The following is a 22,806-nucleotide window of genomic DNA, read 5'->3' as shown; positions in this document are numbered from 1 at the left end:
CAGTAAAATAATTTCACGTTCCATTTCTTTAATAGTACAAAGGTGGACATGAAATTAAGGTATTTATTGAGTATTTAATGCAGTGAGATTAAAAGTTATCTAATGACAGTCAAAGCCAAACAGACAAATAATTGAAGTTCTGAAGCAGTTTGGTTGAATTGACTGATTCACATAGATCATAATACATGTCACTGACTGAGCTGCACTTTTTTTTCATTCATTCAAATGGGAATCATTCTTCCCATGTGTCTCCATAAATGTTCTTCTTCACTGTTACAAAAAAGAAAACAGGAAGTTTAGTCAACAAAATTAACAGCTTGTTACACATTTTTACCAAAGCACTTCACCTTCTTTCTTTGTCCTGTCTCGTTCTTTCTCAGGTGATGGTTTGAGCGTTGCCTCAGCCTTCTGGGTAAGCGTGACTTCATAGTTTTCTCTGTTTTTGACCCTCAGATTCTCATAAAGTATTGACTTCCTCTGGGGCTCCTCCTCTTCCAAGTATGATTTGGCTGAAGGTAATGCAGATAGAGACAGAAGTGACATAATTGAACCGTAAATAACAATAAAATTTAGGAATCAGATTGTTATCAGGATAAATAATAAATAAATAATATTCTGAAAAAAGTGAGGAAGAACCTCTGCCTCTGAAAGAAGGTGCCACTCTGACCAGAAAAATAAAAGTAATAATAATAAACAGTATTTCTCTAAATTCTATAATGTCAGTCAGCAGCTGTACTCCTATCACTCGAAGAGTATAGGAAGGTTGCCTGGGAAACACTGATTGCTAAATATATAACGTATGCTACACTGTATAAAAAGCATACAATAGCTCTGTGGTACCTTGACCACTGATACCATCTCTGCTCATTTGTGTTGATGGGTCTGGATTGTATCCTTGATCGAAATCTCTGGAGTAACTGGGTATCTGACTTGGAGATGTTGCCTGGAACATAGGATCAAATGACTGCTTGTCCGGATGGCTCATCTCTGACTCATGGCCCTGAGAACTGTGGACAAAAATGAAATGGAAATGTAGAATTTCTGAATAAAAATGCCAGATTTCTTTCAAGTACATGTAAAACTCACTATTGTTGAGCTGATCCTGCCCTCTTCCTTAGAGCTTCTCCCAGCGGAGAGTTCTCCAAACTCTTGAATTTCTCGTGACATGTTTTCATATACGATATCTTCCCTGCAAAGTAGCCAAACATACCAGCAACTGGAAAGAAAACCAAACAAAACATCAACAAGTCATGCGATGCATCTGGGTTTCTTTGAAAATATTAATTATTTATACTTTAATAATAATTAAATACTTAAAGTAGTAGTCATTATACCAAATTAACATTACTACTAATTTATTTTATGATGCCACCTATAAATAGGTGAAAGCCAAAGTGTAGAGTGCACACTAAGTATTATAATTTTAACAAAATTTTTAACAAAGCCAAAACTGTAAAAATTTCACCCCCTACCAAACATATAAATATTATTATCATATCATGTGCCTCTGCTTATTTCTAATATTAATCTAAGTTAATTTGACCCAGTTTAGCACAAAATAACTCACAGGCCAGTTTTGGTAGCGGTCCGAATCTTGGAGAAACAGATACAGACCCTGCAAATTCACAATGAATAGTTTTATTATTTAATCATTTAATTATCACTTTTTTTTTCAAATTAATTACACTTCATATCTACTATTACCTCTCGTGACAAGAGCCTGGGTTATAGCCATGCTAATGACAGAGAAGGGCACCGCTGTAAAAGAAGCATGATCATGAAATACAGAGACAAATTCACCAAGGTGACTCAAAACAATATTGACAATTATATGTGCAAGAAAGAACTTACACCTGTACCAAAAGCTCTCGTGGCTGCACTCACGAAACACCCGCTTCTCCTCTTCATTAGGAACGTAATCTACAGGTATCTGTGCAAACACACACATGGATTCTATTCGTTTTAGACGTTTATATATTGAATAGTCTGCATTAATAACACAAACATCATATAATCAAAGAAAACACCGTGAAAATAAATAACTCATTTAAGAAAGTAAAGTACTGGTATATCGATGATAACGGGCACTTCTTTAAAAAAAAAAAAAACTTTGTTCCTTTTTTCATTATTTACTAAATCACATGGCCACTGGAATAACTAAGAACAATTTATTAAATCCATTATAAAGACAAATGCTCAACGTACGTTAGTGTAATGTCTTATTTAGAATTGAACAGCTACTGTACAAATCAGTGGTTTTCCTCAACACAATCTTCAATTCATCCAAAGTGCAGCAGCATACAACACCTAGCATGGTCCTGTGTTAGCTGCAACTGTTACCTGTGTCCCGGGCAGCTGCTGCTGCTGCTGGTCTGAATAAGTTGACGTGTTTGAGGCCATGGTTGCAGTGTGGTCGGTATTTATGTTAGTTGTTTTAAGTGTGAGAAAATAAAATGTAAAACAATCAGCGGACTTAAACTGCTGCTCAGTGTCATTGCCACAACCGACAGTGACACAACCCGGAAGTAAAAGTCGAGACAGATTCTCACTGATCTGTTCTTATGTAAAATATATGTATAATATCTATAATAATATATAATATAATGTGCGCATATTTTTATGTGTTTAGGATTATCCACAAGTAAAATGTTTCAGAAATAGAGAATCTGTTTTAATTATTTTTAGATTATTTGATTGAACGTTTTATTTTGAAAGCTCAAAAACATGCATATTACATCCCCATCCATTCTCGCCCTCTGTCGCCCTCCACTGGTAATATTCACAAGGATCTTAAGTACAGTGCAGTTTTATTTAAAAAGAAAATGTTCAAATAAAAGTTATGAAATAAATTTATTGGCCTGAAACGATGTAGCATGTTGTGGACCAAAGATAAATATCAAATAACAGAACAATACATGTAATAGCTCTAAATGGTCGTTAGATGATGCTATTGGACTTTACTACTCAATTTGTTTCTTTTTCTTTTTCTTCAAACACTCTAATGTTGTCCCCACTGTGAATTTTTCTATATTTGGGTTATGTTTTGTTAAGTTGAAATTGAAGTTATGTTTACATTCATTGATTACTCCAACATGTGAACATGACATAACAGGAGGAGATACTTCAGTATCTTGTCTGCCTTTTAAACATCCTTGCTTCACACTATACAACTTTCATGAAAATTCACTTCCATAATGATCCAGTCAGACACTCTGTCCCAAAATGTCTCTCCAAGGCCAAAAGATAGATTGTTGATCATTTTAAATATTGATCATTGGGTAGCTCTATTAGGGGAATCAATACGCTGTCCTCAAAACCTCATTGTGTTCAAAATTTCAACTCTACTCAAATACAGGAAGTCAGGTGGTGTCTGATTGACCCAACTCTGTACGCCAGCCCTCATATCACCAACACGTGTTCTATCTCTGGAGGGTGTCATCGTCCCTGTCTCTGTTTCCCCACTGTAATCAACTCAAGCCCACCAGTGTGAGATCATAAACCCAACGCCTCTGCATGACAGATAACCGCAGGTGTAGAAGCACAGGTGAAAGTAGACGACATCACTTTGTGCCTTATCAGGCACAATGTGAATAGGATTGCAACACAACTTGGAGGAGAGATTACAAGAGAGGTGTGTTCGGGTTATCGCTGATACGGAAAAGTTTCAGGTGATGTGAAGACCACCTTCCTTTCCATCTGAGCGCAGGCAGCATTTCTGATTTTTCAGCCCAGGTGAGCTCACCACACTTGGACCAAGGACTCACAACACCTGTCCCATGTGAGTACAAACACAGGTGTCAATATTTCTGTTGTTATTTGACAATTGAGTATTTCAATTTAGTCACTCGAATTAATAACTTAATTTTCTTCTTTTCTAACTTAGATTATAGGTCACAATTATTATAAGATCTTAAAAATGATGGGTTGTATATCCAATGATGTACATCGTTAAAATAGATAGATACAGAGAAATAGATACAGAACAGTAGAATGTAACATTAGATAACATATTTGATTAGTCTGGTAACAACAAACTTGGTGTGACCATTGAATTTCACTGCAGCTTCACCATGTGACAAAATCAATACTGATGTGAGGGAGGGGAGAGTGAAAGAGACAGAAGTTTAGGAAGGGGCCAGAGAGAGAGGAGAGGATAGGGAATGAGAGAGAGAGAGAGAGAGAGAGAGATAAAGAGTGTTCATGAAGAAGTATTAGTAATTGTAAGGACTTTTTCGATTAAAATACAACATAATGTCCCCAAAAGGACCAGTAATCTTTTCAGAGACCAAAACCTCCCGTAGAGGTGGAACCTCATTGTATACATCTGTATTTCTGTTTCTGTGTGTTGAGCCAGCATGAAATTGCTAAAAGGTTTTTGTTTCTTCCTCCTACGTTACTCCAAACGGGGTTAGAGGCTGGATAGATGGATAAGGATAGATAATGGAATGGGTGGATGAGTGTATAGATAGATGGATAGATAAGGAATGTTAGTGATTTACATACAAAAAATGCCACCTTTCTTCACAGCAAACATAAAAGTCAAAACTTTGCCCTTCTATTCTTCCCTCAGCAAATGGCTCCTCAAAAACACAAGGATAACCATGAAGGTATTTTCAAATCTTAAAAAAGGGACTTCAATCAACAATATACCACATTAAGTGTACAGCACTACAGAGGGTAAGTGATGTGTATTTTCTATTTGCCTCAGAATCCAAAGTGAGTCCTGTACCTTCCACTCTGGCTTTGGTGGATGAGGAGCCAGAGGACGCAGACCCGTGGGATCTGCCAGAGCTGAAGGACACTGGGGTACCGTGGTCAGGTGAATGGTCCTAATGTGCTTGTTCAACTGTGTTTGAGAGACAAATTCCATATACTTGGATTAATACAGGTTTTTTTTTTCAATTATTTGTATCATTATTATTATGTTACTGTTACCAACTATAGCTGTCACTTTGATCCCAGTGCCAGGCACAATAACAAATTAATTTAGCTAATTAATGGAGAGAATTAAACATTAAACGTAAATAATAAATTTTATAACCTCATTTATGATGACATTTGCAAATAAGCAAATATAAGTAGTCATAAATGGTAATAAAATGTGACTCTGGAGACAGTAATGATATAAAGTAGATTGCTGAGTCATTAATTACCCCACGTGATGATTCCAGCCTTAGGACTGTGTGATTGTGTTGTTTGGCCTTTTCTTACCTTCTTTCATGAGGAAATACTTCACCAATAATTCTCTCTCTGTTCCACGTAAGGCAATAAAAATGATCACTTCAATCATCAAATGTAAATTGGTGTTTTTCCAGCTCTGGATACCAAAGGGAAGGTGCTGAGAGTGCTGCTGTCCATAGGGAAGTTTGTTGTCCTCCTGGGTCTGCTCTACATGTTCATCTGCTCCCTGGACATCCTCAGTTCAGCCTTCCAGCTGGTTGGAGGTAAACCCTCACGTGCACGTTTACATAATGACGTCAAGTCATTTCTCAGGTCGAGGGCTGTGTCAACACTGTTGCAGATTCAGCTGGTTGTAATTTCTCCTGTTCGTACTGGACGTGCACAGAGTGACCCTCCGTTCTTCTCCTTTCCACTTGTTTGTGTGTCTCACAAGGGTTTCATGTTGTGTGATCTGTGTCGAAATACAACAATAGGCAGAAAGGCATTTTCTTATTATTCATTGTACATTTACACACACGCATACACACACACAACAAAATCGGACTTCTGCACTTAACTCATCAGAAGGGAATTCCTTGGTGCTGACTCGACACACCTCAGCCAGGGCGGGATTCTAACCGGCGCCTTTTCCAATCTCCGATAACAAACCCGATACTTGATTAATTATAAAAAAGGCTAATCTCTTTTATTGGTTTCAAATGCAGAATAAAAAAAGCTACTGTGCTCAAAGTTATCGGCAGCTGTCAATGAATAATAAAAAATAAAAGATTTCTCTTTACCTTATCTTAATATATTTACTCATTACATGGTTAATGGCTGCTGACTGTCCCCACGTCCAGGTCAAAGTCACACATGTAAAATTGATTTGTTATAGTTTGACAAATGTATTATAATAATACTAATACTAATAAATACTATTAATAAACACAAACAACAACAACACTGCGTAAATGATGTTGTTGATGATGAGGAGGAAATGGCGCATTAGAAAAACACATGTTTGTTGGCAGTGCTGACGGTGCAGGTGGCTGTTCCTATCATCATGGGCACCAACATCGGGACTTCCGTCACCAACACACTAGTTGCGATGACACAAGCCGGTGATCGCAGTGTATTTCGGAGGTAACTATATTTCTTGATACATTTTTACTTACGACAACTTTCACTTTCAGTTCAATGACGACCACCGACCGTAAATAAGATGGTCAAAGTCGGCCTACAAATGTTAACAATAATTTAAGCTCTAATTTTTGCTTAATAATTTAAGCAATAAATTAAGCTCCACTGAATATTTCTCCCCATTAGTAAGAGAACATTTGAAAGAAAGTTGATTTAAATCCATAGACAAGAGACATCTCCAACAATTCACTTCTCTAAGAAGGAATTATCTGATAGAAACACTTAAATGGAAACTATGGAAAAACATTTTAGGGACAAGGGACTTGTCTTAGAACTTTTTGACTAACTCTCACATGTGAAAAACCTTTATATTCATAGGTGAATGTTTGAGTCAAGGAGTGACTCTCAGAGCATGGCTGAATTAAGAAGCTCTGTTTTTGAATATGTACTGTATATAGAACAATGTCATCTGCATACACTTTGATTGTACATCATTGTGTTACAATCGATCTACCTTGTTGAACATCAGTTGATCATTTAATGCTGTTAAACTGAACATAAAAACCAAAAAGTTGTGTCAGTTTTTCTTTATGTTCCAGAAAGTGTTAATAAAAACAATCAAAAACAGACTAGTGGCCACAACATGAGTGGCAGTATTCAGTTGCTGCCTGAAAATTCAGCTAGAAGGAAATAACATTAAAACTCTTCTTATCCAAAATTCTAAGGTTTCAACACGAGATTATCTTGTATCAGGAAGATTGCAACATATTTATATACGGTTTATCATAATTCCAGACAGAGAATTCTCTGGAAACTTCCTGGTACCACAGCAGTATGTCACACATGACTTTATAGAGTTCTCTTTGTTGCTGTATTGATTAGGTAAACTGGCCTGTCATAAAATTGACTCATGAAAGAGAAATAATCAGATACAATTATGTACTGAAAGGTACAACACCAAGAAGAAAATAACATTTACAACTAAGGTTTCCATCTAAGATTTCCATCTTTTTTTTTTTTTTTAATTTTCCCACCCTGCAGGGCTTTTGCTGGTGCCACGGTGCACGACTTCTTCAACTGGCTGTCAGTGTTGGTGCTGTTGCCTCTGGAGGTGGCGTCTGGTTATTTGTATGAGGTTACTAAGCTCATCATTGACTCCTTCAATATCCAAAGCGGAGAGGCCCCGGACCTGTTGAACGTGATCACTGATGTCCTCACCGAGTCCATCGTCATGGTAGATCTCTTCAGATCGTTGTTTGTAGTTGAGACCAGAAAAGAGACAAATCATGGCTTCAACTATATATTACAACATATTGTCACTGTATATTGGATGCACAAATGAACATCATCTGTTAGCTTGGTTATAGTGGTACATTTATCCAGACTCTTTTGTTCTTCTTCTAGTTAGATAGTTCTGTTCTCAGTGGCATCGCCACAGGAGACCCAGAAGCCCAGAACAAGAGTTTGATAAAGAGATGGTGCAAGACATTTACGAACACGGTGAGATCAGACACACATGAACGAAAGAGCAAATACAAAACAGTATTCAGGTACTGAATGTGAAACTGGTTTGTGTTCCAGACCTTGATGAATGTTACAGTACCTGGTCCTGAGAACTGCACCTCTGAGTCCCTCTGCTGGATGGATGGCAACTACACCTTCACTACCAAGAACATTTCTGAAACACACAATATCAGGAAATGTAAGACCACAGTTGTCTGTACATCACACACACACACACACATATTTTCTACTCTGTCTTATAAGAGTCACATGTTCATGAGATTCAAATGTAATTAATATGCTATGATTAAAAAAAACTTATTTTACAGGACATTAACGAACATTATCATCAGCGGTTTTAACCCATGGTTTAGAAAATTCCACCCTTGTGTTTTCATGTATTTTTACCAGGTAACCACCTGTTTGTGAACGTGAATCTTCCGGACCTTGCCATTGGTCTGATCCTGCTGGCTCTCTCTCTGCTGGTCCTCTGCTCCTGTCTGATTCTCATCGTCAAACTGCTTAACTCCATGCTGAAAGGACAGGTGGCTGGTGTCATCAAAACCATCATCAACACTGGTGAGGAGCGCTGGCTTCACAGTGTGGCCTCTGTGCTCAACATCGTATCTGGAGGATGAATATTCACAAGTGTGTTCACGTGTGTCATATGTGTTTGTGTGTCTACAGACTTCCCATTTCCATTTGGTTGGATCACCGGTTACATTGCCATTCTAGTTGGAGCTGGAATGACCTTCATCGTGCAGAGCAGCTCAGTTTTCACTTCTGCTATAACTCCACTGGTTGGTGAGTTACGAGCTGTGATCAGTTGTCTCACTCTATAAGACCATGGTACAGGTATGTTTGTGTAATATAACATGTGACTCAAGTTGACTGAGTTTTGCTGTGTAGTTAGTACACCATGTACTTTTTAACATGAGCGTTTGACGTCATCACATTAGCTCACTTAAAGTCTTATATTCTCTCACTGTTTGTTTTAATTAGGTATTGGTGTCATCAGCATAGAGAGAGCATATCCACTGTCTCTGGGTTCGAACATTGGTACCACCACCACAGCCATCCTTGCTGCCATGGCCAGTCCTGGAGACACACTGGCCAACTCTCTACAGGTCAGTAATTCAGACTGAGACTTTTTTTGATAACCTGTAGTTAACAAAATCTGAATCAATTCATGGAAATGGACGGTTGACTTAAAAGTCCTCATTGCAAAACATGTAACATTAAATGATTTTCAGAACTGTTCTAATAGTTCTGACGATCTCTTCAGTAAAGTGAATTTAGGCATTCATGGTGACTTAAGACAAAATAAGGACTGCGTGATGGCACATTGTAGGTTAGGTCAAATGGGATGGCCAATCATTCACATGCCAGCTTGGAAATCCAATACAAGTCCTTAACAATGGCTGTGTCCAAAGACGTGTATGACTGAAAGGGTTTTTAGTTTGTGTATTTGGCCTTGAAGTTTTGTTTCTTTAAGTTTTGTTTCCCAATGAGATGAAACCTTTCCAATCAAGCTCTTTTCCCCCGTGATTGCTGCAGATCGCCCTGGTGCATTTCCTGTTCAACATCACCGGCATCGTTCTTTGGTATCCAATTCCATTCATGCGCATCCCCATCCGATTGGCTAAAAGTCTGGGCAACATCACTGCCTCGTACCGCTGGTTTGCTGCGGTCTACATCATCTTATGCTTCTTCGTGATACCACTCCTTGTCTTCAGCCTGTCACTGGCTGGCTGGCAGGTCTTAGTAGGTGTAGGCGTTCCTATAGTTGTGATATTGATTGTCATCATTGTGATCAATGTCCTGCAAAAAAGGAAACCTGGGTGTCTCCCTGCACCGCTGCGATCCTGGGACTTCCTCCCTCTCTGGGCCCATTCTCTGGAACCCTGGGATAAAGTGGTCGGTGTGATGACTGCCAAGTGCTGCTGCTGCTGCAAATGCTGCCAACTCAGTGAGAAAGAGTCTGTGGACAACAAAGTGAAAATGAACGGGACGTGCTATGACAACGCTGCCATGAACGCAGAAAAGGAGGTGGAAAATGAAACACAGTTAGAGCTAAATATTCTGAAAATGACACATCTTTGAGGGTTTGAAGGTAACCTGCTGTCACTGGGACCAGTCTGGAGAGTCCACCCTATTTATGTTTTATTGTTTAAATCATTTTTATAAGATTTTATTTGATCTGTTTTAAAAATTTGAGTTTGACACTGAATGTTAATCAAAAATACAGCAATAGGATTAAATACAATACATATTTTAATATGAATTTGGCCTTCCATACTATTACATATTATTGGAATAAAATCTCTCAAAACAGTGTATCTCAGCATTTCAAGAGGTTTAATAAGAGTTTTACTCTAAAACAACAACAACAAAATGTATCTATTTAATCTGGCTTTTCATGTTGAAAATTCCCAAAGGAGAAAACCCTACTATGTGATTTGCTGTACTGTAGTTTATTTCCAGAACAGCAGGAAAACTAATGGCATCTTTAGCATCATTAAAAAGTGTAAATGTCTTTAGCTTTAAAAGCACCACCATGTTAGATTTAGATGAAATCCTTAAACTTTATCTATTTCAGTAATGTAATGTAAAATATTTTTATTGATGACTTTTAGTGTACACTTACTTGAATCACTACGTTTTTACAGTAACCAACAGCAAAAAACACAAAATTCCTTTTCTGTGTTAATGTTGATTAGAAATTACAAATTTTCCTTTATTTTTGTACATTAATGTGACTGGAAAAGACGTTCAACTTTGATTCTAAACATTGCCACTAGAGGGTACTAAATCCTACATAGTGGTAGCTTTACTCTTGTTTGTAATTAGAATCATCAAGAGTGGTTTTAATGGAAATTGAACCGATTGCAGTGTTTAATAGTGCCAGTCATAATTATTTGAATGCAAATATATTAAATGTTACTGCAAAAATACAATACATCACAAACAAAATCAGGAACACTGAACAGTGTTTTAGAGCAAAGAGAAATGCAAAGTTATTGTGGATTAAACTCAATGATCTTGGTCAAAGCCGTGGGATATTCTGTGATCGTGGTCCGACTTTTACAGAACCCGTCACCCAGATCGCAAAGAATAGTCCTCTTAATGACACGTTTAAATCAGGATTAATATCTTGACTCACTGTTCAGCACACAATGTTGTCTCATGTTAAGACATCGTTTTAAGGTGTAAAACTTTAATTTTATAATTGATATGGCTGATTGTATTCAAAGAATATGATGTTTATAATTAGATGGAGTGCATCTAACTTTATATTTCTAACTTCCAATGTTCATTGTTGCCTTGTATATTCCTTTCATCATGCCAATGTAAAAAGATCTGAAGAAAAACCTTAATAAAACGTTTGCGTTTTATTTTATTGCTCACCTTGGAAAACCTCAAAACTCATCAAAACAACACAGGCTTCAAACTGACCCTGTCACAGAAGACGGCGAATATTTATTACCTTTATCACTCTTTATCTGTGGAATTTTCTGACAGAGGGAGGGAACAATTACGTGACCAACGAAAGTTCAGAGTGTTCACACTGACACCCACACACACGGTTCCTCAAAAGCATAAAAAACCAAATCTAAGAACAACAACCCTTTATAAGAAGTTCATTTGTTAATTAATTTCAAGTTTATTATGTTGAAGTACACTAAATTTGAAAGTATAGAACCCCGATCAAGTCTTTATGTGTAGAGTTTGAATGCTCTCACTGTGAACGTGGGAGATTTCAAGAATTGTCCTAATTTCATTCCAGATTAAGGATTAGGACTAAGTGAGTTAAAATGATTGTTTGCTTCTGAACGTCCAGGAAACCGCAGCTGCTGTGCTTAACACGACTGTCCCTACTGTCACATGTCAGTGAGCCATGTACAAGGATCGATAATCAATGTGCAAATGTTGAGGGCGCTCAACTGTGCCAACGCCACGAGGCACTCTTCACGGTGACATTACGGAAATCTCTCTGATTTGACCTGTACTAATAAACGGGGACGTTCCCATGACATGTTGTAAAACCCTGTGGTTTATAGACATCCAATTAAAGAAGTGGGCAGTGACCTACTCACCATAGAGAGGTAGAGTGGGTCAAAAGTTGAAGTAGAATTTTCTTCTTCAAAATACTACAAGCATGCCTGTCACATACAGTACACACAGATGAACCTGCACACACACAGATGCTGTTGTTAGGGTTCTTTAAAGACTTATCTGTAACCGCAGCATCACGTGAACAGTATTCCACAAATACCATTTACCCAACAACTAACTCTAAGCTAAAAGGAATTCACATGTTTATAATGACTTTGACCAAAATGTCCCTGTTGTTTCACTGGTCTTATTAAATCAGTAAGGGGACCAGAAGAGGTCCTCAAAAGCCTAATAAACATACATAAACCCACACACACACAGAGACAGAAAGAGAGAAAGAGGGAGAAAGAGAGAGAGAGAGGCTAAATTCTTAACTTTGACCATTACTGCTATCTAGTGGCAGATGTCAGAACGACATAAATGGGTTATTCGGAAATACCAAATCCACATAAGGTCATAAGGTAGACCTCGTTACTATTATAAAATAACCAAAATGACAGAACCAAAACAGAAATTGGAAAAAAAGGAAAACAAATAATTTATTGTTTTTTTTATACCCAGAGGCAATTTGTGGTTACAGTCCTTACAGATAACTGATGAGCACTGAAAAACTACTGTACACTACCACTATCAAGGCATTGCTGCTAAAACTACAGAGCTTATCATGACATCCACGGCTACTATTTAATCTAAGCATGTTACAACAACTACATAAAATATACATTTTCAATACATCTGCACGTGTAGCACCATCTGTTGTACTGTAGAACAGAAGAATAATTTAGTTTGGTTACGGGCCACTGCATTCTCCACAGGTCTGCGTTTCCATGTGCCTCTCTCTAAAGCCTGCAAGATGCTTCTTCATTCAGGGTCAGTTGTGCAAAGTAAACTAAGTAAAACAAAAAAATGAAAGGCTAAAAAAAATTCTATCATAACAAATCCTTTAGATCATCAGGTCCTTTTTGGACTTTTTGGGGTTTATTGCACGTTTCAAATACTAAGTCAAAGAAAACAGTTCATCAAGGATGAAAGATCAGTTTTTCACTTAGAAGGGAACTGGTCCGTAGTAGGCGATGTACGCAGCAACGATACCTGCAGTTTCGGCCATCTCATCACAGGCGTCGTTCACTTCACACACCTCTCTCAGGCTGGATGGAGGAGGAAGAGGAGGAGGAGACAACGTTAGCTTGTTGGTATTTTAATCGGACCTTTATTTATGTTTGATACATTGGATTTATGCTTTGATAGTTGTCATTTGGAGATGTCATTATTTTGTTTAATTACAGAAATGGTTTAGCTGTGATTAAATAAAACTGTACAACCCAAAGGTCAGTTAAAAAGTAACAAAAAATTTTTTAAAAAAATTACCTTTCCAACTGGAGAGGGGTGAGTTCTCCTCCGACTGCTCTTCTGCTCCTCAGGAGAACAGCAGCCAGGTCTCTCTTGGCAACAACTGGAGATGCTGCAGAAGAAAAAGTCACAAATGACACATTGAACTTCTCAGAATCACAGAAACTTCTAGAAACTTCATCTGAGAGAAAGCCATGCATACCCTCAGTGCTCGTGGACTCAGATGAGGAAGAGGAAGATGAGGAAGAAGAGGAAGAGTCTGAGGCAGAGTTGGACTCGGAGGAGGCAGACTCGGAAGAGGAGGACTCTGAGGAAGAGGCCTCGTTGGACTCGGATGATGAAGACTCTGAGGATTCCGAGGAAGAGGAAGAGGAGTCTGAGCTCGAGTTGGAGTCGGATGCGGACGAGTCGGAGGACGAGTCAGAGTCTGATGCGGAGGATGAAGCTGAGTCGGACTCAGAGGAGGATGAAGAGTCCGAAGCAGAGGTTGCGGAGTCAACAGGTGCGGCTTCAGTGGCTGTGTCGGCAGCATCGTCCACCACCACCTCTGGTTCAATGGCTGAAGATCAGAGGGGAAAGAAAACAAAACATTAGACACTCAGAACATGACTGACAACTGTGGTTCAACAGAGTCTGTTGTTGTTGTTACCTCCCATGGACCAGCACACTGAGAGAAGAGCACAGACGGAGAGGAGAGCCAGAGTCTTCATGATGCCTCCTTATTGGTTTCTGCCCGTGGACAAGTCACTTGCTATAGTTCTGTTTCTTTTCCCCAAACTTGAGGTGAATATATATACTCTCGTCCATGTCCTGTGTCAGAGCGGACCGGCACAGAGATAACCCTCTGATTGGACGAGGTATCAAATGTCAATGTTTCCGCTTCCACTTGTCATGAAGCCTTTTCTTACACCCACGCCGCCTCTGGCACTGAATCTACAAACTCATTCACCCACTCAGAAACTGTGGCCACAACAATTTCGTGCACTCGCCGGGTGAAGTGGATGGAGCTGCATGAAGACCTATGTGAGTATGTAAACACCAGTGAAAAAACAAGGCCAGGACAAACAGGGTGGGATGTGAACCTGGAGCAGACGGCAGGACACATTCAAGACAAACACCACATACAACAACACATCTTCCAGTCAAAGACATCCGTAGCTGACCTTTCCTGTGACCCATGGTTGTCTTGTAGTCTTTAAGGTTTCACACAAACTGATGCAAATTTTAGTAATATTATTTATTTACACAAGAAAAAACACTATTTTCAGTGTAAGGTTAAAGCTCTCAAACTATTACAATTTTGAATCTGAATAATCACAGGGAAGCTGTAGATTATTCATGATTGAGATAAAAAAAGAAAAAAAACTAACTTGTATATTGCTGGAACATTAAGACAAATAACAGCAGATAGATGTATGTATTTCACGTGTATTTGTGTCCAATCCAAACAATGGAATTATTCATATGGGACAATAAGCAGAAGGCTCTCCGCTGCCTGTCAGTCATCCTCTAAACAATGGAATTATTCATATGGAAAAATAAGCAGAAGTGTTACTTTAAAATGAGTTTCTCAGAGTTAGGCTTTGGATTTTAACAATACTTTTTGATGAGTTTCTATGATAACATTGGTGTAACCTCAACAATATTAATCAGTCTACTGTCACCTCACATACTTGTGAATACTTATGTCACTTATGTCATGAAAATGAATGACCATTGATTTCAGAAATTATTTTAAACAGACTGTGACTTTTCTTCCATAAAACAAAGTAAAAAAATATTCAAATTATCAACAACCAACATAATAAAAATATTATTGAACATACAAAGCAAGACATGTTTGATGGCTACTCCAGCACTAACATCCACACCACTGAGAAGGAAATAGAATGCAATTTATAAGTCAGACTTTTTTACATACTGTACCTTTAAGAGGAAAGGTAAATTGATTGAACGGCTATATAAGGTATAAATAATTTACATAAAATGTAACCTCCTTAGTACTCAAGAAAGTTTAACCCTAAATCTAGAAAATTCTCCTGTAAATTTGTCAATGTTGTCCTTTTTAATTTTTTAAATTTGTTCATAACCTTGAATTTGAACATATACAGTTAGACGCCAAATGTTATTGTCAAATAAACTGACGCTTTCTGCTGGATAATCTGAAGTAAAGTATTTTTATCACATGTGACAGAACGGCTCTCCGCTGCCTGTCAGTCATCCTCTGAGGTCAAAACGATCATTTTTATACTTGACATATTTACCAATGCCCTGCACCCCCCCCCTCCAACAATGACAGTATCCCTGCTGATTTCTATTTCACTGAATTCTATATTGGATCTCGATCGTGGAGACCCACTGCACAGCTCCGCTCTTTAACATGACAGTTGCCAGAGCTGCTGTTGCTGTTGTGTTTCTGTAGTCCTTTGCCCCAGATGTGATCTCCCACCCCCACAAACCCCAAACTACAGTCTGAGCCAACCACAGGCTACTAATCGAGTGACACGAAACAGCAGTGAGCCTCATTATGCGACAGAGCTTAATTAGAGTGTTGCACAGTCCCACTAGAACCACAGTCAGTCACTATTTACAGATCCATGCCGGTCCAGCTCCTGGCCAGACCCAGGAACGGTCACGGCTTACAAACAGCAACCAGTGGCCCAACGCACAGCCTCGGTTGATGTGTTTCAGCTTATATACAACTAAATATAGGAGAACCCCATGTGTTGGATGCTCCGTGTTGTGTATGCGGCTTTGGACGAAGCCGATACAGTTCAACTGCGACTCCAGCTGTGGGTTCCGATTAAAAAAAAAGAAAGAAAAGAGGTGGTATTTGGAGTTGACAACTGGGCCCTAAACCATATTGCGACTCAAGTACAAACCAAAGATTTATGTGCAAATATCACTTCACGTATATTTATCCCACAGAGCTCAAAACAACTTCATTTAAAATGTAGTGAGAAATGCAAGGCTGCAGCGCAGTGACCTCCGTGTCCTCTGAGTTCCATAGTCTCTCCTGTTATTCCTGGTGACAGGGATTTGTCTTGGAAAAGGTTCCATGTAATTTTAATGTCTGGTCCTGCATCCATTTTTGCATCGACATCGTACTAGGGACGGGGAAAACAATGGCCACAGTGATTCCAAACACACAGGAAACAGTGTCTGGCCCAATTCTCTGCTTTGGATCAGTTACATTTTTGTTGTTGTTGTATTTTGGCACAGGAGTCACTGCAGGCCAGACAATGAGCAATGCTCGATTTTGACTGTCCTGGTTTAACACCAGACACCGGAAAACATACAGTTCATGCATGTGTTCCAAAACATGGACCTGTTGTGCAGTGATAGGAAACGCTGTATGTACAGTTACATTCTATGGTAATTACTGACAAATGTGTTGTTTACGTTGCATTTATTTTTCCACGTTTTCCATCTGAGATTTCACATCAGAAACAATGATACGTGTGTTTTGTACTGAGAGCAGGCATTAATCACGTCGTACAAAAAGAACAAGTTAAAAGTAAAAGTTTCATACGGTGAACAGTCAGAGTCACTTTTCCGACTACGTTTCCTTTCATCACCTGCTTTTCTCCTCTTGCATGATAAACACACTCCCTATCACCGCCACAAACAACCTGTAAATAACCAGCAGCAGACGCTGGTTCAGCACTTCCTCTTTTTTTTCTTTAACCATTACCTCCGTGTGCGTGTGGAAGCTCACAGCTCAGACACAGACACATCACCACTAGTCTGTCATTTTACCTCCAGCCTTCGTATATTTAATAAATATATAAATTGGTTACAATTATAGGACGTTTCGTTGATGTGTTGGAGCAACGTATGAAACCTGGTGGACATTAAGAAATATATTTCACCTTTGGTAAGTTTTACAAAATGAGCAGGCTTAATAAATATATTTCAACTTTGGTAAGTTTTACAAAATGAGCAGGATGACTTCAATATTAAAAAAAAGGAAAATAACATTTCAGAGCAATGCTGTATAAAATAAAAACATTAAAATAAAAAAAATACATTAGAATTTTCACACACACCCAACGTTAAACTTTCCCTAAATTGTGAATTAAAAAACAGGAGCTGTCAAGTCACCTGATATTATACACTATACTATACCATAATACAGTATATCATAATATATTGTAATTAGGGATGTGCCAAGCAAATTTGGCAAAACCCAAGAACTGTGTCGTCGGAATTTCATTATCAGAGGATAGGACCGATAATCTTAGTGATATTTCACAATTATGCTAATATCGGGACGATAATAATATTAGCCGACCGATATTATCGGACATCCCTAAATATAATTAATTTAATTTATGAGTTATTTGTTCTCATCACATTTAAAGGATTCAGACAGGTCCTAAAACGCAGCACTGAAGCCCACCAACATTTTCAGGAAGTTTTTTTACAAAGCTCAGATTTAAATACCTCCAGTTACAGAGAAACCAGGAATCCATGAATCAGGACAGATGCAGCAACACAGTGAACGCTGAGAAACGTGGAACAAGAACTGAGTGAGAGAGAGCTCTATACACCCAGGGCACCAGGTGACACCAGGGACACTGATGAACAGGACACAGGTGAGTGTGATGACACTGATTAACACAGAGAGGAACTTCTTCTCACTTCTCCGCTGATTCTCTTCTTGCCCCCAAAATCTCCTTGCATTAGTTTCGTAAATAAACTTTTCTAAATTCCAGGCCGCTCTTCTCAGACACTCCAGGTCATTGTTCACTGGTGATTTATCACACTCCTCCAGGTTTGAAGCTCCTCTGGCTTCTACCCTGGTCTCAAGTTCACTCCATAGGTTTCGGAGGAGATTTATGTCGGGGCTTTTTGGAGACCAGTTATTCACTTTAACATTCTGAAGATGTTTGCTTTGGGTAATTGTCTAGTTGGAAGATAAAACAACAACCAAGAGCCGGTCTCATTTGTCATTCCAACCTCTACTGCTATCCTTTTAACCTCTGTTCTCTTCGCCCGCCTTCAGCTGTTGTCGACCTTTGCTCAGGTCTTCCTTCGCTTTTTATTCCTCTTTCTTAACAAGACGTACCGAATCATCCCCACCACACTGGACTTCTACCTCTGTGTTTCACTGTGGGGTAGGTGTTCTTTGGGTTGAATTTGTCTCCACATCATAGACATAGTGAAGTCAGACCAAAAGAAGGTGGTGGCCCTTAGGAAGTTGTGGATACAAATGAATTAAATTATGATTTAAATGAACAGTGAATCATATTGTTGTAAATCTGTAAAGTAAATAAAAAAAACGACAATACATGTGTTGATTAACCCATGGATTATATATATGGAATATATATTTCTATCTGAACTCTTGGAAACGTCCACCTGCTAGACTTTCCCAACACCACCGGATGTATTCACTTGGCAACGCCACACCACTAATTAGCCTGTTCCCAGACTGGGTTTGAAATTCCCTTCTCAGAATATTTTTGGGACGATCCCTAACTCTTTCACTCTTGAGGTCTACGCTCCTTCCATTGTTCTTCGATTCTAGTTTTTTTTAAGGCCTTTTTATCACAACCCCGTTGACTCCGTCTCAGTCTCACGTTCCACCAATTCTTGTTAGTTCATGTTTTACAGACGCAGTCATTTCACTAGATTTACACTCTTTAGGATCAATATAAATCATATGAAAAAGCCCAGCGTCCACCGCCTGGGCTCAGATCTTCCCAGCCTGCTCTCTGTCAGTCTCTCTGAGGTCTGACTCTAGTGGTTTTGACAATAACATTAGCGGACAGACTGACAAACGCCGCCAGATCCCTGTGACTTGTGGCCAGTGACCTGTGGTCGGCCAACCAGCCCACAGACGGGCTCACACTCGCCGAAACAGACACAACATAACAGACAGGGGTAAACACACAGTGAGTTTGGACACGGGGAATAACGAAAACACATTGTTTCTACGTCGTAGTTTTACTTTTACTCTTGTCAATCGTCTTAATTAGATCAAACTTTGTCTCGGAAGAGTCTTATAGGGTCCTCCTAAGGTTTATTCATCTTCTACCAGTTCACCAGTCGATCGCAGTGAAACATTGACAAACAACGATTTACTCTATACATAAAGACCATCAGTAAAAGCCAGCACAAAAAAACATATTGAAAGTTAATAATGTTAGAGTTAATAATTCCCAATTGATCAAGCATTGATCAAGAAATGATCGAAAACCTGAAAAACAAATAACTCATGAACTGAGTTGAAGTGCATGAAGTAAAATCTCCTTCTCCAGACAGCCTTTGGGCACCATGGCCTGTTGCAGGGGTTCCCAACCCCGGTCCGTGGACCAGTACCGGCCCATAAATCATTTATTACAGGGCCACAGTGGGACCCAATGAAAAATGTACTTCAGTTTTACTAATTTACTTCATCCAAAGAGAATCCAGTCATATCCATTTACATCATTATTAGATAATCTGGTAATGTTTCAAACTAACATGTCACCCAGACTCTGATACAAACAGAAAAAAGTCTAAAAGGTGTTTTATTTTGAAAATGTAATGATCCCCCAACGATCGTCGCGCTGCTACTGGTCCACAGTCGACCAGTCCTCGGTACAAAAACGGTTGGGGACCACTGGTCTGTTGGATCAGTACTTGTAGTATCGAGTTTAAAACAAAGTATGTCTGTATTTTTACAGCAATAAAAAAATAAAACTCATAACTATTCAACTTAAATTTGATTTATTTCGTGTAAAATAATTTATTTTCTCTTTGTTCTGTCAGAGTTCGGTTTTGGGTTCCGCTCCGGCCTGCTTCACCTCCTAAAAAATACAAAAGGAAGACAGGTGAAATAGAGTTCCAAGACAACATTGGCATCACGCTCGGCTCAGTCAACCTCAACTGTATTTATTTGTTGTTACAGAGACGCAGACATCGTGGAGCTGGACTGGATATTATTTGAAGAAAAAGCTGCCAAACTGTCTCGGTTCAGAAATTTACTGCACCTGTCAACGGGACCTGGATCCTCCAATGGCCCGGGATTCATTTAGGCTTATTCTTATCTTGGAAATGTCACGTGTCAGGGAATATACGACTTTATTCATTTATTTTGAAAAGGAGAACGGCACATTTGTCAAGCGAACATACTGTAAGGTTACAATTACAGGGACTTTTGAAGGGAAATTACAGTCGAAACCTTCGCTCTCAGGCAACACTCCAGTGCTTGAAGAACGGCAGAGGAAAATGTGACTGCGATGGAGGGAAATGAAGAAAACAAACTGCAGCCACAACAAGACCAGAACATTTTCTGTGCACTGTGATTTTACCAAATATGAAGGTCAGTGACAGAACAGAGACATCAGGGCTTGGAAAAAGATTACAACCGATTACAACCGAAAAACACACACATTTTACACAAGATTACAACCGAAAAACACACACATTTTTGATATATTATATATTAATACATCCTTCACATCATTAACGGCACCTGCCACTACCTGCAGGTACATAGTCATGCTGCAGGAATATTTTATTTTTAAAGAAACCGTCTCTTTAGTTCTTTGTCGTTTCAGTTTATTGTCTGTTTAGTTTCTTTCTGTCTCTTTCAGGTGCTGCACTCCCTATGTTGTGTCTCGCCTCGTTCGTCCACCTGTCACTGTGATCACCTAACCATCTCCACCTGTCTCTTGTTAACTCCTCCCCTGTCTGTAAATAAGTACATACCCATCAGTCCCCGTTTCTTGGTTTCCAGTTCCTAAACATTTCTCTGCTGTAAGTCTCATTTTTATCTCAACGTTGTTAGACTTCAGACCTGACCTTTGACCCCTGAGCCTCACTTTGTGATTTTTGAACTTCAGCCTAAGTTGTTGTTCTGGTGAACCGACCTGGACCTCTGCCTGATCTACTGACAAGTGTTCTGAGACGTTCTCCTCATTAAAGACTGTTTACTTCCAGCTGCGTCCCTCAGTTCGACCTTGTCAGAAATAAATTAAAATTATGCAGCGTAAAACAAAGCAATAAAAAAATGATAGAACTGTTAGCAGTTTGGTACTTACAGTAAAAGTGAGTAACACTTTTGTTGTTAATCTCATAAAGATTAACAACGTGAAACCCTGATCGTCTGCTCACCTTCAGGTCTCCTCGTAGGAAGGACTGGCAGAACTCCCGCACTCGCTCATTGGTGATCTCTCCTTCAGGCAGAAGCCACTTCATGTCAGAGTCGCCGTCGTAGATGCCCACTCGGGGGAGGTCATTGGTCTTCAGGCCGAAGTAGCCGAGGGAGCGGGAGTTGCCTCTGACGGCTCCGTTGATCAATACGAACAAGAACTGAAAAACAAAAGATGAGTGAGTTTTCCTCAGGATCGCAGACACAGTCCATCCATCATCACAAGCCTTTATCTGAAAAAATAAAAACTATCTGAAGATTAAAGTGACTCAAGCTACTGTTTTATTGGTGCCTTTGGTTCTCACCTTGCCTGTGAAGTCGGGGGCCAGAGCTCTCAGGTTCTTTTTGAGCTCAGTAAATTCTTTAGTCCCCCTGTTGGCAAATAGCAGGAGGTGCGCCTTCACCTCTGAATTGAACAGGCCCACTGCTGTCTGGATACATATTAAAAAAAGAATTGATAGATAGTTGAGGGGACTTACTCCTATTAACATAACATGTGTTTCCCCAGAAATGATAGATTTTCATAAGGACCTCATCCTGCATTAAATGCAAGTGTTCATAAAAAATGTCTGTCCCATTAAGTGACAAAGGTTCTCGTTAGGGATGTCCGATATTAGCTTTTTGCCAATATCCAATATGCCAATATTGTCCAAACACTTTACATTTTCAATATCAACTGATACCGATATAGGCCTGATAATATTTATTTATGTATCTGTACAAACCGCTGTATGAGTATGAGATTAATTAAATGAGCTGCAATGCTGCCACCTAGTGACGTTCACTTTAATATACAGCCGTTTTTCCCCTAAACAATTTTTAGGGCACATCACTTGGGGGAACTCAGGCATTGCTTTATCGGGTTTTTCATTATCGGAGGAAAAACCGATAACAGTTCCTACAGATATTATATAATATGCTAATATAACATGCTGATATTATTGGACATCCCTAGTTCTCGTACAATTAAAAACAAATAAAACATCTGACATCAGTACACCACTGACATTGACAACATGTAGAACAGATACAGACGGGGGGTAAAAGCCTACCATTTGGTTGTACTCTGTGACGTATCGTACTTCATTGACATTCACGAAGTTTATAATACCGTCGGCTTCCAGTTTCTTGGCCTCAGCGATGACGAGATTCTCCTGGTGGTTATCTGCCTTGATCATGTGACACACGTGGGCGTGACTCTCACCGGTAAAAAGACTCAATGCAACATCACGGTTGTTTAGCCCTAATGTGTAATACCTTTCTGAACAGAGCGATGGTGTCTGAGGGGATCTTGTACTCAGGCCACGCCTCCTTCACAGTACAAATGGCAAAAGGCACCGACTCCACACGCTTTGACGCTTCAACCAGCTCCTTGTATCCACGGCTGTCTTCTC

The 22,806-nt window shown here is 39.2% G+C and overlaps 4 protein-coding genes across 5 annotated transcripts in view; 1 reads left to right on the top strand and 3 right to left on the bottom strand.

The window, feature by feature from the left end:
* Positions 1-60: 60 nt before the first annotated feature.
* On the bottom strand, positions 61-2,545 carry LOC103383785 (OCIA domain-containing protein 1). Its single transcript, XM_008317075.3, has 8 exons — positions 2,341-2,545; positions 1,852-1,930; positions 1,705-1,758; positions 1,568-1,615; positions 1,087-1,216; positions 841-1,007; positions 348-509; positions 61-270 (listed from the first exon to the last, which is right to left on the bottom strand). Exons 1-8 carry the CDS (start codon positions 2,398-2,400, stop codon positions 233-235), a joined length of 738 nt encoding a protein of 245 aa, XP_008315297.1. The 5' UTR covers positions 2,401-2,545; the 3' UTR covers positions 61-232.
* Positions 2,546-3,037: 492 nt separating this feature from the next.
* LOC103383798 (sodium-dependent phosphate transport protein 2B-like) lies at positions 3,038-10,439 on the top strand. Its single transcript, XM_008317092.2, has 12 exons — positions 3,038-3,778; positions 4,571-4,607; positions 4,709-4,819; positions 5,316-5,558; positions 6,192-6,303; positions 7,342-7,534; positions 7,705-7,800; positions 7,882-8,002; positions 8,215-8,382; positions 8,491-8,607; positions 8,806-8,930; positions 9,361-10,439. The coding sequence occupies exons 2-12, from the start codon at positions 4,574-4,576 to the stop codon at positions 9,904-9,906; spliced, it is 1,866 nt and encodes a 621-aa protein (XP_008315314.1). The 5' UTR covers positions 3,038-3,778; positions 4,571-4,573; the 3' UTR covers positions 9,907-10,439.
* Positions 10,440-12,592: 2,153 nt separating this feature from the next.
* On the bottom strand, positions 12,593-17,787 carry bglapl (bone gamma-carboxyglutamate (gla) protein, like). 2 transcript variants are annotated; one of them, XM_008317076.1, is made up of 5 exons: positions 17,716-17,787; positions 13,919-14,288; positions 13,472-13,828; positions 13,288-13,381; positions 12,593-13,067 (listed from the first exon to the last, which is right to left on the bottom strand). In XM_008317076.1, the coding sequence occupies exons 2-5, from the start codon at positions 13,977-13,979 to the stop codon at positions 12,965-12,967; spliced, it is 615 nt and encodes a 204-aa protein (XP_008315298.1). In that variant the 5' UTR covers positions 13,980-14,288; positions 17,716-17,787; the 3' UTR covers positions 12,593-12,964. The 2 variants fall into 2 exon arrangements, with proteins under 2 accessions (XP_008315298.1, XP_024914565.1); XM_025058797.1 differs by having other exon boundaries at positions 13,288-13,828.
* Positions 17,788-19,969: 2,182 nt separating this feature from the next.
* Positions 19,970-22,806, bottom strand: part of erp27 (endoplasmic reticulum protein 27) — a 4,786-nt gene continuing 1,949 nt past the window's right edge. The window contains exons 3-7 of the mRNA XM_008317077.3: positions 22,670-22,806; positions 22,465-22,581; positions 21,718-21,843; positions 21,376-21,573; positions 19,970-20,066 (exon numbers count right to left, since the gene is read on the bottom strand). Coding sequence (XP_008315299.1) covers positions 20,025-20,066; positions 21,376-21,573; positions 21,718-21,843; positions 22,465-22,581; positions 22,670-22,806 — 620 coding nt within the window. The 3' untranslated portion in view covers positions 19,970-20,024. The remainder of the gene's footprint in view (positions 20,067-21,375; positions 21,574-21,717; positions 21,844-22,464; positions 22,582-22,669) is intronic.

This window comes from Cynoglossus semilaevis, chromosome 9 (genome assembly GCF_000523025.1).
Source record: "Cynoglossus semilaevis isolate Cse_v1.0 chromosome 9, Cse_v1.0, whole genome shotgun sequence".
In the NCBI taxonomy this organism is placed as follows: domain Eukaryota; kingdom Metazoa; phylum Chordata; class Actinopteri; order Pleuronectiformes; family Cynoglossidae; genus Cynoglossus; species Cynoglossus semilaevis.
Note: the sequence above shows the minus strand (reverse complement) of the source record. Positions and strands in the feature narration are given on the sequence as shown.

Excerpts from the sequence above, each read along its gene's own strand:
- LOC103383785 (XM_008317075.3), bottom strand. The coding sequence starts at position 2,400 with ATGGCCTCAAACACGTCAACTTATTCAGACCAGCAGCAGCAGCAGCTG. Across the intron at positions 1,931-2,340 it reads AGCAGCTGCCCGGGACACAG|ATACCTGTAGATTACGTTCC; the intron begins GTAACAGTTGCA and ends GTGTTTGCACAG. Across the intron at positions 1,616-1,704 it reads CCAGGCTCTTGTCACGAGAG|GGTCTGTATCTGTTTCTCCA; the intron begins GTAATAGTAGAT and ends GTGAATTTGCAG.
- LOC103383798 (XM_008317092.2), top strand. The coding sequence starts at position 4,574 with ATGGCTCCTCAAAAACACAAGGATAACCATGAAG. Across the intron at positions 4,820-5,315 it reads CACTGGGGTACCGTGGTCAG|CTCTGGATACCAAAGGGAAG; the intron begins GTGAATGGTCCT and ends GTGTTTTTCCAG. Across the intron at positions 8,003-8,214 it reads AACACACAATATCAGGAAAT|GTAACCACCTGTTTGTGAAC; the intron begins GTAAGACCACAG and ends TATTTTTACCAG.
- bglapl (XM_025058797.1), bottom strand. The coding sequence starts at position 13,979 with ATGAAGACTCTGGCTCTCCTCTCCGTCTGTGCTCTTCTCTCAGTGTGC. Across the intron at positions 13,829-13,918 it reads AGTGTGCTGGTCCATGGGAG|CCATTGAACCAGAGGTGGTG; the intron begins GTAACAACAACA and ends TCTGATCTTCAG. Across the intron at positions 13,068-13,287 it reads ACCCCTCTCCAGTTGGAAAG|CCTGAGAGAGGTGTGTGAAG; the intron begins GTAATTTTTTTA and ends TCCTCCATCCAG.